The 15,757-nt window shown below is 49.4% G+C and overlaps 7 protein-coding genes across 7 annotated transcripts; 6 read left to right on the top strand and 1 right to left on the bottom strand.

Moving 5' to 3' along the window:
• Positions 1 to 105: 105 nt before the first annotated feature.
• Positions 106 to 3,422, top strand: N7462_009282 (fungal specific transcription factor domain-containing protein; the record flags this gene model as incomplete). The annotated part of the gene is made up of 4 exons (XM_057080996.1): positions 106 to 383; positions 1,636 to 1,967; positions 2,034 to 2,941; positions 3,003 to 3,422. 4 exons carry the CDS (start codon positions 106 to 108, stop codon positions 3,420 to 3,422), a joined length of 1,938 nt encoding a protein of 645 aa, XP_056929833.1.
• Positions 3,423 to 3,616: 194 nt separating this feature from the next.
• Positions 3,617 to 4,489, top strand: N7462_009281 (nicotinate-nicotinamide nucleotide adenylyltransferase; the record flags this gene model as incomplete). Its single annotated transcript, XM_057080995.1, has 1 exon — positions 3,617 to 4,489. The coding sequence occupies one exon, from the start codon at positions 3,617 to 3,619 to the stop codon at positions 4,487 to 4,489; it is 873 nt and encodes a 290-aa protein (XP_056929832.1).
• A 227-nt stretch (positions 4,490 to 4,716) lies between these two features.
• Positions 4,717 to 5,213, bottom strand: N7462_009280 (uncharacterized protein; the record flags this gene model as incomplete). The annotated part of the gene is made up of 2 exons (XM_057080994.1): positions 4,717 to 5,057; positions 5,150 to 5,213. The coding sequence occupies 2 exons, from the start codon at positions 5,211 to 5,213 to the stop codon at positions 4,717 to 4,719; spliced, it is 405 nt and encodes a 134-aa protein (XP_056929831.1).
• Positions 5,214 to 5,728: 515 nt separating this feature from the next.
• N7462_009279 (J domain-containing protein) lies at positions 5,729 to 6,928 on the top strand (the record flags this gene model as incomplete). The annotated part of the gene is made up of 3 exons (XM_057080993.1): positions 5,729 to 5,999; positions 6,060 to 6,332; positions 6,390 to 6,928. The coding sequence occupies 3 exons, from the start codon at positions 5,729 to 5,731 to the stop codon at positions 6,926 to 6,928; spliced, it is 1,083 nt and encodes a 360-aa protein (XP_056929830.1).
• Positions 6,929 to 7,634: 706 nt separating this feature from the next.
• N7462_009278 (ubiquitin-ubiquitin ligase UFD2) lies at positions 7,635 to 11,142 on the top strand (the record flags this gene model as incomplete). The annotated part of the gene is made up of 6 exons (XM_057080992.1): positions 7,635 to 7,664; positions 7,748 to 8,400; positions 8,460 to 8,670; positions 8,735 to 10,778; positions 10,833 to 10,982; positions 11,048 to 11,142. 6 exons carry the CDS (start codon positions 7,635 to 7,637, stop codon positions 11,140 to 11,142), a joined length of 3,183 nt encoding a protein of 1,060 aa, XP_056929829.1.
• Positions 11,143 to 11,775: 633 nt separating this feature from the next.
• Positions 11,776 to 12,917, top strand: N7462_009277 (3-oxo-5-alpha-steroid 4-dehydrogenase family protein; the record flags this gene model as incomplete). Its single annotated transcript, XM_057080991.1, has 2 exons — positions 11,776 to 11,889; positions 11,961 to 12,917. The coding sequence occupies 2 exons, from the start codon at positions 11,776 to 11,778 to the stop codon at positions 12,915 to 12,917; spliced, it is 1,071 nt and encodes a 356-aa protein (XP_056929828.1).
• Positions 12,918 to 13,544: 627 nt separating this feature from the next.
• N7462_009276 (metallophosphoesterase family protein) lies at positions 13,545 to 15,325 on the top strand (the record flags this gene model as incomplete). Its single annotated transcript, XM_057080990.1, has 4 exons — positions 13,545 to 13,980; positions 14,048 to 14,505; positions 14,603 to 14,883; positions 14,950 to 15,325. The coding sequence occupies 4 exons, from the start codon at positions 13,545 to 13,547 to the stop codon at positions 15,323 to 15,325; spliced, it is 1,551 nt and encodes a 516-aa protein (XP_056929827.1).
• Positions 15,326 to 15,757: the final 432 nt, after the last annotated feature.

Genomic DNA, 15,757 nt, shown 5'->3' with positions numbered 1-15,757 from the left:
AAAGCAGATTACGATTCCTTGTGGAGCAGCATAGGAAGCAAATTTCCTAGGTTGACTCAATTACGAATTTATATCGACTCGCCATATTTTGCGTCATTAGAAAAAATGCCAGAACATGCTCCTGACAATGAAGGCGATGCTAAAAGCCTTTATATTCAAAATGCGTGGTTGGGAGAGATGAAAGCCATGGTTGACGCCAAAGAAAACCTGGTGGTTTTCGAAGTCCATCTTTACGTTGTTGTTTATCGAGCTCTCAAGGAGAAACTGAAGCCGTGGCTGATGGAGAAAGAAAAGGAAAGAAGCGCCAGAAACAGTGCTGTTCGGTATAAGGCGTACAAATGTCGAAGCACAGCCATCAAGTGGCAGGGCTGCCCGGGTGGCTCGTATGACGGATGTTTAACAGATATTTCAGACGGAAGCTCACATATTGATATTGAACATCCACAATCCAGACCCTACGGGTTCTACATAGAGAAGTATCGGGAGCAGAAGGCTCGGAAAAATCAGAAACTAGGTTGATCTTCGATGAAGACAAATATATCATGTCTTAGGGAAATCAGCACTCTTGGTCTGCGGAGTATTTTAGTCCGATACAAACAAAATACAAAATACCATCCAATTCTCAGCACTCAGTTCAAATGCTATTGGTGGACAACAAAACTGGCTAATAAACTTCCTACTTATATGTGTGCTCAAAGGTCCTTCTTTCTTAATTAATATTTGCTCAAACTTCTAACTGGCTACTCCTATATGATCCTTGATTTTTGAAATGCAAATCAATGCTAAATTTGCTATTTTTCTTGAGAAGCTTATTAGCAATTTTCAAGAGCAGCTTAACTTACTTTCCCCACGCAACTTCAGACTTCAATAATGGGCACCAGCGCACACGACAATTCTTTTCATCAACAGCTAGGCTGAATCCCCCCCGTGACAATATGGAGTGGCTGCAACGAGGGCATGTGCATGAAGACACCTAGCATACACAAAAGTTTTCGTCTGCTGACCTGGATTTGCATTAGAAGTCAAACACCATGCAAGGGGTGACTCGTTCGGCTCTGTTGCGGATGAATTAGCTGGAGCCCGCGCTTGCGTGCACGTTCTCATCATCATTTGGAGTTTAGATACATACATAAATAACTACAAGAATGTCTTAGAAAATTATCGGTACTGAAGCGCCAAATAATCAATATCCCCGATTTCTCTTTCCCCGGGCGTAACGTTCACCGGCCCGGTCGGTTAAACGCGGAGAAGGAGCTCAATACGGGGCCGGCAATCCCCCACTTGGCCCCGGACTCCGACAAGCCGTAAGCAAATAATTGAGTAATGTGATCTCAGTGCATGCATTTTTGGGGATCTAGAGAAGCAGGTTATCAAGGATTTTGAGTTTTTCAAAAGTCAGGTAGACACACGAAGATTTTAACATCTCAACATCACACAATAAATACAGTCCTGAATTTGAATCACCTCTCAGCGCCCACTATCCCCGCACGACTTGACATTTCGGGTGACACCCCATGGAGACACAAAAACGCTCTTCAAGGTATTCTCAAGCAGAATTTCTCTCTTTGCCTCCCTTCTGGGTGGACTCGCTTTCGGCCCTCGCGACCCTGGCTAATCTCTGAAATGGGCTTGTAGCACATCTCCTACGCCCGACAAGGTGTTTCTTGAAGCATGCGATGTCTATTTCCGGCACTGTCATAATAAGCCATATGGATTCTTCAATTCTGCTCTTTTCCAACAAAAGGTAGCTCACAATCAGGTTCCTCTCCATCTTCGCTTGGCCCTGATCGCGACCGCTGCACGCTACTCGTCCCGTTCCCAGTGGCGGGACAGAAAGCAAAGTACGATCGATGAGTATGCACGATGTTCGTGGGAATTGATTGTCACTTCCCAAAATGGCCTGGATGACAATGATGAGGTGACGGTAGTCCAAGCTCTTGCACTTTTGGCTGTCATTGATGCAACTGGTAATCACTTTCAATATTCTATCTATTGAGGGTCGAGGTATATTTGCTAAATCAGTATTACTATAGCCGGGCGAAGAAGAGGTGCTTGGGTCAAAATCGGAATGGCCGTTCGGATCAGCCAAGATCTTCAAATGATGCTTGAGTCCAGTACAACTATTTCCGAATTGAGACGTGATGAACGGAGGAATCTGTTTTGGTCGTTATACCTCCTCGATCGCTTTGTATGCTGCTCTTTCCAACGGCCACACGCCATCAGAGACTCGGATTGCCTTCTTAATTTACCCACACATCATTACTCTGGGAAACGGGTGCCTCCCATCACACTCGGGAAGTTATTAGCTGTTGACTCTCGCGATTCTTCTATCCGACCGGGAATGTTTGGTATCAGCATCGCATTATCGGCAGTCCTCGGACGCACTATCCAATATATGATGAATGACGAAAGCACTAATGAAGCTCCGTGGGACCCAAACTCATCCTATCACAGAATTCTTACAGACTTGGAGTTTCTGAAAGAGCTGGCTGTGGATAATAGTCCTATATTGGCAGCTCCTGGACAACCACGCTCTCAAAGTGAGATACAAGATCAAGATCGTGAGCGAATTGCACATATGGTTCTATCTCATACATTATACCACCTTGCTTATTGCATCCTTGGCCATCCGCTTTTGCTTGGGATGAAAATACAATCTCGTCCAATCCCCGAAATGCCAACCAAATGGCTGGAAGATACTCGCACCACTTCGTTGGTTCATGCTGGTTCCCTGATTACTGTCCTTGTGGAAGCTAAGGCTGCGGGTTATATGCCTGTCCCTTCTGTCTACAGCTACTGCATCTTAGTGGCCAGTACCATACACGCTCTGCATCTATACAGTGAGGAGTTGGTGGTTAGTCAGGCCTCTGCAGAATATTTGAGAACATCGTTGGACTACTTGAGTGAGGTTTCAGAGCTTTGGTGCAATGCTCAGGTCATGGTGAGTAGAATCTTACTGGAAACCCCAATTGGCAATCTAACCGTTCTGATAATGGATGTAGGCCGATGCACTCAAGTCATTTGCTCTCCAGTGTGCCCGAAGCAGTGATCTACTCTTGCGAGATAATCCCCTTGTTGATGAGCTTAGTAATACTGAATCGGCCGTTCTAAAATCCCTGGTTGACTATTGGGCGATGATGGACCCGCTTAATCCCGTCTTCGAGCAGACATCGTCAAAGGGGAGCAATTTTTCAGATCTCTCTGACTTAAGCGCGGGCTGCTTAACGCCTCCAATTCCCGAAATTATAGACAGTCTCACGCTGGAGGGGAGTCTTCCTGGGCCAAATAGCGAAAAGACAACTTCTGTAGACCCGGATATCGTGTTTCAATGGCCCGTTGCAGCAATGTCACCCATCGGTTCGGATGATGAAAATTCACCTAGATGGGATTGGGACAACGAGTTCAATATCATCAGAAACTAGACCTCTATTTTCTAAGTCAAAAAATAAGTTTGATTGAGTATTCTGGGTTTCAATCTCAAACTCCCTCCGTTTCACCTTTTCTATAGCGTTCATAGTTCTCGCACGATTCCGATAAGCCAGATAAGCTTGTTTATCTTATCGTATTCCCATGCCAGCAAGTCCGCGTCATTGCGATCCTTCGTGAGTTGACAATCATGGCCTCTTTCAGATCGCTGCGTGTCAAATACGCCTCTCTGTTGAAGCAATTCGCCTCTTCGAGCAAAGAATTTGAAATTCTGACAACAATCCCCTGCGATCGCTCTCCACCAGCGAAGATCCTCTATGTGCTGGACTCCTCCTTCAACCCTCCAACCCGCGCCCACCTCCGCATTGCGAGCTCCGCTCTTCTCGAACGATTGGAGCCCAGCTCGCGCTTGTTGCTCTTGCTTGCCACACAAAATGCAGACAAGCCATCCAAGCCTGCTCTGTTCGAGGACAGACTCGCGATGATGGAGCTATTTGCTCATGATCTGCGCGCCCATCTTGCAACTCAAAGCTCCCCTGGAATTGGACCATCTATGGACCACATACCTGCCGTTGACATCGGCGTAACTAAAAAGCCTTACTTCATCGATAAAGCGACTGCAATAGAAACCTCAGGGCATTACTCAACGCCGATGGAGCAAGTTCACCTCACTGGCTATGATACTCTAATTCGCATTTTCGACACGAAATACTACCCTCCGGAACACACCTTGCAGCCTCTTGCCCCGCTATTTTCCCAGCACCGGCTTCGGGTAACATTACGGCCGGGGCAGGAGTGGGGTGAGAAAGAGGAGCAGCAGAAGTTCCTTGTCGATCTTGCTCGCGGTAACCGAGAAAGTGAAGGTGGTCGACGGGAGTGGGCTCAAAAGATCCAGCTTGTGGAAGGCAGGAAGCCCGGCGATCCACCGGTCAGTTCGACCAAGGCACGTGAAGCAGCCAAGTCTGCGCCTCAGGATCTAGAGTGGTTGGTGCCAGATCGTGTACAACAGTTTATGCAATATGAGCAGCCCTATTCGACGGATATTTTGGGCAATAAGATTTGATGGGTCTGTCATCATATATCATTGAAACAGAAAACTCAATTGCAGGCCTGAATCCACACAGCCTCGATGAAAATTAAGCATAGATATCAAACATGTACATGAATCAATTCTGCAGGGCAAAATGACGCCAAACACCTAATAGATTCCACCCATGCAAGCCCACCCCTTCTTAGACATATATCATACACTTTTGCTCCATGCTAGCATCCAAGAGTTGTTGTTTCGCGTTACGACTTGTCCTGCTTGCTTTCCTCCTCTTCGCGCTTTCCCAGGGTATATGCTAGTCCTCCTCCAATCATGTTGACCAAGCAGAGACCCATTGTCGCGCCGCGCACGATGCCGCGAGCTCCGAATTTCTTCATCAGCGGCTGTCGCCGCCGGCCCGCCAGGAGCAGATACAAGCCCGACCACGCAGCACTGATACCGGCGGTCTCGGTCTTGAATCCTTGTAGATTCGCATAGCTAGTAAACAGCAGAATGGGTGGGAACATCATTGGGAAGAATTGGAAGGGTCGAGCATGTTGCGCGAAGATGAGAGAGGCCAGAAGGGTCGGCGGGAACGAGTTTTCTACACACAATCGTCCGTGTCAGTTTTGAAATATATTTTCTTGTGATAAAAGAACTCCGGGAGGAAAAGAGATTCAAATGCTAAACACATACCACCCCAAGCCCGAAAGCGCTGCACCAGGGTCTGCTTTGTTTCTTCGATGGAATCCTTCGCCATGTTGAAATCGAGAAGCGAGGGAGAGAAACTGGAGAAGGCAGAAGGAGACCACAAATTGCGTTGGACAAAATAGCAAGACTGCTTCGGCAAAGGCAACACACGTCGTTAGGCGGTGGCGGGCTCGTGAGAGTGAATCCGAAGGGTCGTTGCAATTTGAGGCGGAGAAAAGGTCGGAGGGTCGGCCTATACAAACGATAAGCGCTTCGCAACCAACTGGCGTTCCCGCGCTTGGCAAAGAAAGACACCTAAGTCTATAGTTTTCCACTTCTTTCAGTCGGATCCCCCTCAAGTCACCCTTGCCCGCATTACCCTCCATCTCCACCAGCCCAGGCTCTATAGTTTCGGCTGACCTGTCTGTGTTTTCCACCCCCGATTCGACTGATCTGTCGGGGAATCATTGGATCCCCTTTCTCCGCGGTCCCGCGCCACCCTACCCACTCGTTCCTGTCGTTTCTTCGCCTACATCTCTGCCCCCCAAAGTCGGCGAGACCTCCTTCTAATACCGACTCTCCAACATGCCGTCAGCCACGGCGTCTGGCTCCGATGCCAACGGCGGAGGCGCCAGGTCGCGCGACCATAACCAGGGAAACCAGGATCGCAAATACACCCCCGAACAGAAGGCAGCCGTCATTCGAATTCGAAAATGCACAGCGACCGCGTTCTACGAGATTCTGTCGATTGAGAAAACCGCTTCTGGAGGCGAAATCAAGAAGGCCTATCGGAAACAGAGTCTGCTAACTCACCCGGATAAGAATGGGTACGACGGCGCAGACGAGGCCTTCAAAAGTGAGTACCATTTTTTTGGCTCTACATGCAATCATCCCGGTCTCTGACATCGCTTGGCAGTGGTCTCGCGTGCTTTCCAGATTCTCTCGGACGAGGATAAAAAGGCCCAGTATGATCGATATGGCGGCGACCCCGATAGCAGATTCAACCCCAGCGCGGGGGCCTCAAGCGGCGGCGCCTCTCCATTCAGCGGTGGATTTGGCGGTGGTGGATTCCCACGATCTGCAGGACGCGGCGCGGGCTTTGAGGAAGAAATTTCGCCAGAGGAGCTGTTCAACCGCTTCTTCAGTGGTGGATTTGGAGGGATGGGTGGGGGATTCAGTCCTTTTGGTGGTATGCCTTATCCTACGATATAGGGCCTGTTTTTGTTGCTAACAACCCATTTCTCAGCCGGTCAGCCATTTGTCTTCAACATGGGGGGCGGTCCAGGATTCCGAGTACATCAATTTGGAGGAGGCATGCCACGCCGGCGGCCTCGCACAACCAGCAGTGGCCAACCGGAGCCACCCGTGGATGGCTGGGCTTTTGTCCGCCAGCTGCTGCCTCTCCTCCTGCTCTTCGTCCTTCCCCTTCTCTCCTCTCTTATGTCCGGCTCCTCAACGCCATCAGGACCATCCTATCGAATCAATACCCCCCAGGCGCCATACACCATGGGTCGTATAACCCCAGAACTCAAACTTAACTATTTCGTGAACCCTCTCGACGTCGATGATCTTAGTCCTCGAAAGCTCAAACAACTGGACCGCCGTGTAGAGGTGAACTATGTGACCGGTCTCCAATACGAATGTGAAAGAGAAGCGCAAATGCAACAACGCAAGATTCAGGATGCCCAGGGCTGGTTCTTCCCGGACGTGGAGAAAATGAGGGAGGCACGAGCAATGGAATTGAAGAGTTGTCGGCAGTTAGAGAAGGTGAAAGGCAGAAACTGAGCCTGCAGATGAGCAGGTGTAATTCGAATCGTTTTGCGCTGATTCTGCCATTCTGGTTCTCATCATGGAAAGACGTCAGTAGCACGACGGGTGGCGTCTATTGGGCTTTTTTTTTGTTTCATTATATCTGTCTCCCTCATTATGTATAGTGCCTATGAAATGCATCCAGCCTGCTGCTGCTATATTCTCGGTGTTGGTGGCGTCAAATTCGGAGTCGGCACGCTTCGACAGGCGTTTCAATCCCAAGTCCTATTTTTTCTGGTCTCAGGCCTATTGTAGTCATATCCCGGCAGAGAAGGAAGACCAAAAGAATGTATCCATTTACGATAAACCCTTGTGGATGTATGTAGTGCTGGTATCAAATCGATTTAGTCCATCCGCACTGCTTAGTCAAGAGGCATCCTTGACCCCAACCCTGCAGAACATGCGGGCGAACCCCGGCGATCATGACAGAACCTCTCCGTGATTCTGCACTTTCCCCTCCTTTTCCTGCACCTCAAGCGACCTCATTTCTGGCACATTTGCATTCATTGCTCGGTTGATTTTGGCCACTACCGGTGCCTGGTTCTGTCACACGTTTGAGAAGGATTGCCCACTCCGAAACTCGACATCCACGGTGCGCCAGGCACACCTGCCCAACTCCCGACACAACTGCGATCGCCTCGCTACGGGTGTTTATAGCCCTCGATTCGCTGGAGCGCAAAACATGTCGGACACACTGTCTGATGCGGAAAAGGTTGCCCGACCCCTTCCCCCACCGCACAGTCATAGCGTTTCTTCTCCGCAGCGGGCTAACATGACACTTGCCTAATGCTTCAGATCCGCAACAAGCGCCTGGCAAAACTCGGAAACCCTACACCACCCCCAGGTAGTCCATCAGACTCTCCCTCTAATTCTCCCAATACTTCTCGCCCACAGTCCCCCGCGCCTCAGCAGCAGTCGCCCCGAGTTCCATGTTCACCAACATCCACCGCACAGACACCACTATATGCAGAAGGAAAGCGGATAAAGATCACTCCAGCTATCTCGACTCCAGAAAGACCGTCCTCGGCTGCTTCATCCGTCAGCACTTCCAGGCCCACCAGGTCCGAAAATACCGCAAAAGCTGAGCCCCAGACCATCGAAGAGTTTGAACATCAGACCCTAGGCGAGCTATTCAAGCTTTCCCTCGTGGAAACACCCTATACAACCAATGGGAAACGGATATTCCTTCCTGGCTTGCGGAGTGAACTGCAGGATGAAGGCAAAGAACTGCGTCTGCAGATAGCATATCTGGACCAAGCCCTGTTAGAGGCTGCTTCAAACACAAAGCAGCAGCGTCCACTGGACTATTTGCTACCATGCTGGAAGGATATTCAAAAGAAGATGAAGAAGCCTGAAAATGACCCCAAAAAATCGCACATTTACAATGAGGCTCAGCGTTTGTGTCTTAGTTATTGCATCTTTGCGATCACAATGCCTGAGATGTTTGGGTTTGTTATTTCACAGAATAATCCATGTGGCACTCATGTACTTACTATTTATCTTGTAGTGTCGACTCCCCTGAAGCTTCACCGTTGGCCCGGCACCTATTACTAGATCCCGATGACTCGAGGGGACTTGATGCCGAATTTCTCCGTGAGGTTGTCAAAAGCTTTGACGAAGATGAGGCCATTAAGCCCGCTCTTATCACCGCGATTGAGGAGCTGAGCAGCCAGTTGTCCACTAAGGATGCTAATGGTGACTATCAACCCTATCTGATGGTCAGTTGATTCAATTCCATGTTTATTTTACCCATATTCGGAGGTACTCATGGCGTCACTATAGGCATTACGAAATATTGTTCAGTTCTCGCCACTCGCAGTCGCTATCACGGAATCTTCGATATTCAATCATTCGAAGGATCCATCTCAATTTGAGAAGGTTACCCTCCTGGGGCCCTGGTTCCGTCTGTCCCCTCTCCAACCCGATGTCACCATGTCATTCTTTTCTAGCCCCAAGACCCGGGACCAGGCTTATATCTTGAATGCTCAGCGCTCGCTTCGCATGACCCAGCACATGATCAAGTCGGAACTTGAAAGAATTGTACACACAATAGTTCGTGCCTCGCCCGAGGCTCGAGAGCGCCTTCTTGATTGGTTTGCGACTGCTGTGAATATCAATCATAAGCGCCGGGCCATGCAAGTTGACCCCGAGCAGGTGTCAAGTGACGGTTTCATGTTTAATATCACGTCCTGTCTTGACCATCTATGCGAGCCGATCATGAATGCGTCTTTCAGCAAAGTCAACAATATTGAAGCAGCATATCTTCAACGGAATCCCCGGGTAGACATGGAGGATGAGACCAAGATTAATGCGGACAAGCATGCGTCGGATGCTTTCTACTCCAAGAAAGTGGAAGGCAAATCCAATTTCACGACCGAGGTTGTCTTCCTATCAGCTGCTGCTCATCACTATGGCAGCGAATCGCTTACCTCGAAGCTGGAGCAACTTGAGAAGGATCTGAGGCACATGGAATCCACCATCACCAAATTTGAACTAGAACGGCACCGCTGGACTGGCAACCCCATGCAGTTACGTGTCTTTGAACAGGCGCTTAAGAAGTACAGGGATAAGCTCGATCTGGGTTTGGCGTTGAAGTACAGCCTTCAAGGTGTCCTATTTGATGAGCAGTGGCAGACTCGCTCGATTTTGTTTATGCGTCATCTCGCTGTCTGGCTATTGAAGCTGGTGTCAGGTGCGGACTTTCCCAAGGAGAAAGTCAGCTTACCGCTCCCTGAAAAGCAACCCGAGGTGTTCCAATGCCTCCCAGAATACTTCTTGGATGTTATTGTCAGCAATTTCAAATTCATTATGTGGGCTATGCCCCAGATCATCACTGCCACTGAGGGCGATGAGTTGGTGATGCTGTGCATCTCTTTCTTGGAAAGCTCTAGCTATATCAAGAATCCATATCTCAAGGCGGGCCTTGTTTCGATTCTGTTCCGAGGTACATGGGACCGCCCCGGAGGCGCACGCGGCGTCTTGGTTGACTTGCTGAACTCGCTGCCGTTCGCCAACCAATACCTTCTCCATGCCGTGATGAGATTCTACATTGAGGCGGAGCATACCGGTGCGCACACTCAATTTTTTGACAAATTCAATATTCGCTACGAGATTTTCCAGATTATCAAATGCATCTGGCCAAACACGTTGTATCGAAAGAAGTTGTCCTACCAAGCCAACCAGAACGTGGACTTTTTTGTCCAGTTTGTCAATTTGCTGTTGAACGATGTGACCTATGTGCTGGATGAATCCTTTGGAGCCTTCAAAACCATCCACAACATCCAAGACCAGCTCGCCAGTGAGGGGAACTCGATGGACCCCACCACCCGACAAGAACGCGAAGAACACTTAACCACAGTTCAACGGAGTGCCAAGTCCTACATGCAGCTGACCAACGAAACAATGGCCATGTTGAAGCTTTTTACCGCGGCTTTAGCCGACGCCTTTACCATGCCCGAGATCGTCCAACGTCTTGCTGATATGTTGAATTACAATCTGGAGGCGATGGCGGGACCGAAGAGCTCCAACCTCAAAGTTGAGAACCCGGGCCAATATGGCTTCGAGCCGAAGGTATTCCTTAGCGAGATTGCAAGGGTGTATCTGAACCTCATGGGCAAAGAAACTTTCATCACGGCTATTGCTCGTGATGGACGGTCCTACAAGCCTGTACTTTTTGAGAAGGCTGCAGTCCTTTTGCGTAATCATAAGTTAACAGCCGAAGAAGATTTACAGCGATGGGATCGGCTGCGAAAGAAGGTTCAGGAGGCCAAGGAAGCCGATGATCAGGCAGAGGAGGACCTCGGTGAGGTTCCAGACGAATTCTTGGGTATGTCTCGCTCCGATACGTTGGGAAATGCCAAGTGAAATTAATTCTTCGCAGACCCTCTCATGTACACACTCATAGAAGATCCCGTTATTCTTCCGAGCTCACGGGTCTCTATTGACCGCTCGACCATCCGTTCGCATTTGCTCAGTGATCCCCACGACCCCTTCAACCGTGTTCCACTCAAGATGGAGGATGTGCTCCCGGGTAAGCTTGTCTCACTAGTCTCATGCACGATGCACCGTCCGGTCCAATCAGCTAATTTTCGGCAGATACCGAACTCAAGGCCAAGATCGAGGCATTCAAGGCAGAGCGAACTGGCAAGAAAAGTACAGCTGGGGAGCAGATGGACATTTCCGCGGACTGATACTACGATTATGATGTTCAAGTCAAAGCCGAATGGCTAGGTAGCTTCATCAGGCTTTCTCGCTCCACGAATATACTAGCTTTAGACTGTATCTAGAAATACCGGAGTTTGCTCTCTAATCGGACTCTCTTATCGGCTTTTTGGCTTGGGCTCCTTCGATAAAATCATTGTGTATCCGGTATTAGAGGATCGATGGTTCATCCTAGACTCTGATCGATCGATCGCCAACCCATGAGTGGCCAATCAGTAATTGAGAAAGGCTCGCCATACAAAAGTGTGTCCTGAAGTTCTCATAGTGGCAGATCAGAGACCAATGATAGCACCAAGGCTAACTCCAAGCACTGTCAGCAGGGTAACAGTCCTCCTCAATTGATGGCCTCCACACGTCTGTATCTTATTTTGTAAACATCGTGAATACCCGTCTAAAACCAACATTTACCCAATTTGGACGAAAGGGGGATCGATAGTGGAGCTTATCATGACCGCTTGCTTGTTTAGGCTTGGTTACATCATATCGCTTGTGCAACTACCGGAACTATTTAAACTCTCCTGGAGCTTAAGGCTTCTTTTTCCCTTTGCGGGTAGTCTCCTTCTTCACCCTTGCGATTGCCCTCTCTAAAGTCTCTTGTCCAGATGGGTACTGTTTTCTCCAGTGCCTGGGCTTCGTTGCCCCCACTGGCAGAGTTTGCACCGCCATCACCGGCAGCATATATCACAGTCCTGTCGATCTTTCAGTACTTCCCAGTGGTAAGTGATCACGGACTCAAGTTTTCAGACGGGTCTGTTTCCGAAATCGCTGTTTCTAACCCACTGTTCAGGTCAGTATCGTGCAATGGATACTTTCATGGCATCCAGCGGGCAAAACGTCCATCCAGAATTCCCTTTTCAACATCCCGGGCCGATTGGCATGGTTTACCATGGAGATTGTCGGCCCGCTTAACCTCCTCTTTAATCTGTCCCAAACCTCGCCGTCTTTACTAGAGCTGCCAGTCACTAATCAGCTCGTTGTGGCTCTGTACTGCATCCACTACACGAACCGTGCAATCATTTCGCCTTTCTTTTCGGCGCCGAGCATGTCCCCCATCCATGTTTTCGTCATGACCAGTGCAATAGCCTTCAACTGGTTCAATTCCTCTTGTCTCTCCGGGTGGTTGTATGGCTATGAAATTTCCATCCCTGGCCTGCGCACGCAGGGCAGTGACGCATTTCACTCCGCTTCTTCCACTCTAGTGCATGTTCTTCCGGTTATTGGGACGTCTTTATTCTTCATCGGAATGATTGGTAATATCTATTCCGAAACAGCTCTCTTCCGATTCAGACGGGAGGAAGTCGAGAAACGAGCCACGAAGAAAGCCGATATCAAGGCCCCTGGAAACGGAACGAACAAGTTCCATAAGGTCTATGTGATCCCGCCAGTGAAGGGTGTTTTCCGGTCTATTCTCTATCCACACTATGTGTTTGAGTGGCTGGAATGGACAGGCTTTGCTCTCGCTGGTCTAGCCGTCTTCCCTTCCGTGACTTCTGGGAACAGCACTCTCTACGAAAAAGCCGGGGCGCCTCTCTTCTTTCGACCTGCACCGTGGGTCATGCCTGTTGTACAGGCCGCTGACTCTCTGGGGCTACCACTGCCCTTGCCCGCTGTTGTTTTTGTGATCAACGCAGTAGCAAATATGCTGCCACACGCTCGATGGGGACGGAAGTGGTATGTGGAGAAGTTTGGGGAAAAAGAAGTTGCGGGCCGGGGCGCTGTGGTGCCGTGGTGCCCATGGATGTGAGAATAGCGTTGATGAGGATGTTCTGACACGCCCGTATCACAGTCGGGAAATCGAAAGGACGACTAGCATAATACTGTATAGAACTCGAACACACGGGATTGGGAAGATTCCCTGGTCCGTGCTATTTCTTCACCGGCGTTCTCTGTGAATCGTCCAATGTCTAGCTGGAGGGCCTCGCGATCGTAGCACCAGTTCAGTAAAAGACTCCTCCGTGGAGAGACTCGGTACATCGTCCCAGCGCCCCTACATTCTAGACCCCGTGCAACCGGCCAAATATACACTGTACCTGATGCAGATACCGACGTCATTGCCCTGGGAAGCCCTGCAGATGGTTGCTTGAGCATGGGCCCAACCATCGACGGGCATCCCCCAAACATCCGCCGCGGAAAGACCAATCAGACCCACGATGAGCCCCCCTTCCCCACATTCCAACCCTCAGCAGGGAACTCAGGGCGGAGCAAAAAGCGGGGGACCAGGGTCTTCACCAAGCTCAGTGGAATGTCTTTGATGTCAGCTCGAGCCTGGATCTCCAGACTCGATCAAATCCTCCAGATCTTCCAGAGGTGACCTGAGTATCAGAGTGCTCGCCCGCTGAGAACACACTGCGCGAACCAGAGAGATCTTGAAATGGACGGGGACGACGGCAAGAACAAGCACGGCCAACACGCCGGTTGGCACTCAAAGCAGACCCTGTGCGCCCTCAATATCGGCACTGTGCCACCCAATGTCTCCTCCAAGATGGAATCATGCGAAAAAGCCGACACCGGAACATTCCATGGTTCGGATGACGATTTGGACAAGAACTGTCACGATGTTGATCCACAGGCGCCGCCACGGAAGACTCCAGCCTTCCTAGGCCGCAGTGAGATAAAGCGCTTGGCTTGTCTCTGCTTTTGTCTCGCTCTTTGGTTGACCGGAATTCCAGATATGATGGCCCGTATGCTAGGTCGGTCTGCAAGAGCAGGTCAGAACCAGGGGTGTTCAACCCCGGATCGTACATTGCGATTTACAAAAGATGGCACTTTCCAAATCAGTGTTTTTGAAGACTTACATTTTGCTGAAGGTCAGGAACGGCAACACAGGTCATGGTAGTCTGATACAAACAAGCGGCTAATTGAGGAACCTTCTAGATTCAAGAAAAGATGTCAAAACACAACATGTAATGAAATATGTCCTCGCAAAGGAGAAGCCCCAACTGGTGGTGATCAACGGGGACCTGGTCTCTGGGGAAGCCACCAAAGCCTCCAGCTCCAGCCAATATCTCCATCAAGTTGTTAGCCCTTTGCTTGATGGGGGTTACCTGTGGGCGTCGACATACGGCAACCATGACAGCAATCCGAATCTAGACCCGCGGCAGGATGAATACGACCAAGAGAAACGATACAAGAATAGCCTGACACAAAAATTGATATCTGATCCGATGGCAGGGGTCACGAACTATTATCTACCCGTCTTCTCTCACGATGGATCTGAATCCGATATACCTACTCTTTTGCTGTGGTTCTTTGATTCTAGAGGTGGACGTGAGCCAATTAACCGAGTACCCAACGGCCGTTCAGGCCGACGAGGCGACTGGGTCGACCAATCTGTATGGCCCAATTCTTTTTCACTGTTGCTTTTTTTTAAAAAAATCTCTGGGCCAATCACTCTTAGCCAATGCTGACCTGGGGGAAAAAAAATAAAAGGTGGTTGACTGGTTTATCAAGACCAACTCCGACCTGACGAGCAAGTATGGGCATAGTATTCCTTCTTTAGCTTTTTACCATATACCTGCAGATGCTATGCGCACATACCAAGATAACGGGGTAGACTCCCGCAAATCACCCGGCCTCAACGGGGAAACAGTCGTCCAGCAAGGATCCGGAGATACTCCCTACACCGGCCAAGATATAGCATTTATGCAGGCGCTTCTGAACACCTCGGGGCTTATGGCCACCTTCAGTGGACACGACCATGAAAATGACTGGTATGCTGTGATTGAATGTTTAATGTGCGACTCTATTTGGTACTGGGCCATATTGACTCCATTTAGGTGCTTCAAATGGGACGGAAAGACGGTTTCTCAGAATCTTGCAGGAAACGGGCTTAACATGTGCTATGGTCGACATACCGGATATGGCGGGTACGGGAATGCTATGCGTGGCGGACGACAAATTCTCCTTAAGCAGGAGAACCTGGTCGATGATGTGGAAACCTGGGTCCGGTTGGAGGATGGCACGGTTTCGGCACATGTCACACTCAACGGAACATATGGACAGGACGATTATTCAAAGATTCATCGCCGTGCAATCGGGAGCATGGAAGGCGGTGCAAGTCGCCGTCTTTCTCACCTGGGATCTCTGTGGTATAGTATGGTTGGTTTGTGGCTTCCGGTCTTCATCCTTTGGCATTGGAAGTGCTCATACTAGCCTCATGCGCTTCTATGTTCATAGCTGGTCAATATATTTGAGATATTTGAAAATACCATGCTCCAGTTATCCGACTCAACCATACAATCCCTTCTTCTATAGAACCTTTGCATCGTTATTATCTGGCTCTATCGCCAATCTATTCAGACACTATATAGATCACAACGATGACTGATATTGGATACTTGGATAAAATAGCATCAGCAAGGGGGCAATCAACGTATATTTCAAATATTTTATATCTGAAGGTCCTTTTGTACAAGGACCCTACTTACTTTTCGCGACCTAGCTGACGCAGTGACCCAGCTCCAATTTGGTCTCTCTATTCTGCTTGGAAAACCACATTCAGCTTCAAAGGCACCACATTATTAGAACCCCCAGTCTCTCTTCTGATCAAAAGAAACTCCTCCCGCAGAAAGCATGTCCATGTCT

Source organism: Penicillium macrosclerotiorum (assembly GCF_028827735.1).
Source record: "Penicillium macrosclerotiorum strain IBT 26536 chromosome Unknown utg000009l_segment0_segment0, whole genome shotgun sequence".
Lineage (NCBI taxonomy): Eukaryota > Fungi > Ascomycota > Eurotiomycetes > Eurotiales > Aspergillaceae > Penicillium > Penicillium macrosclerotiorum.
The sequence above is the reverse complement of the archived record's forward strand: the minus strand, read 5'-3'. Positions and strand labels throughout refer to the sequence as shown.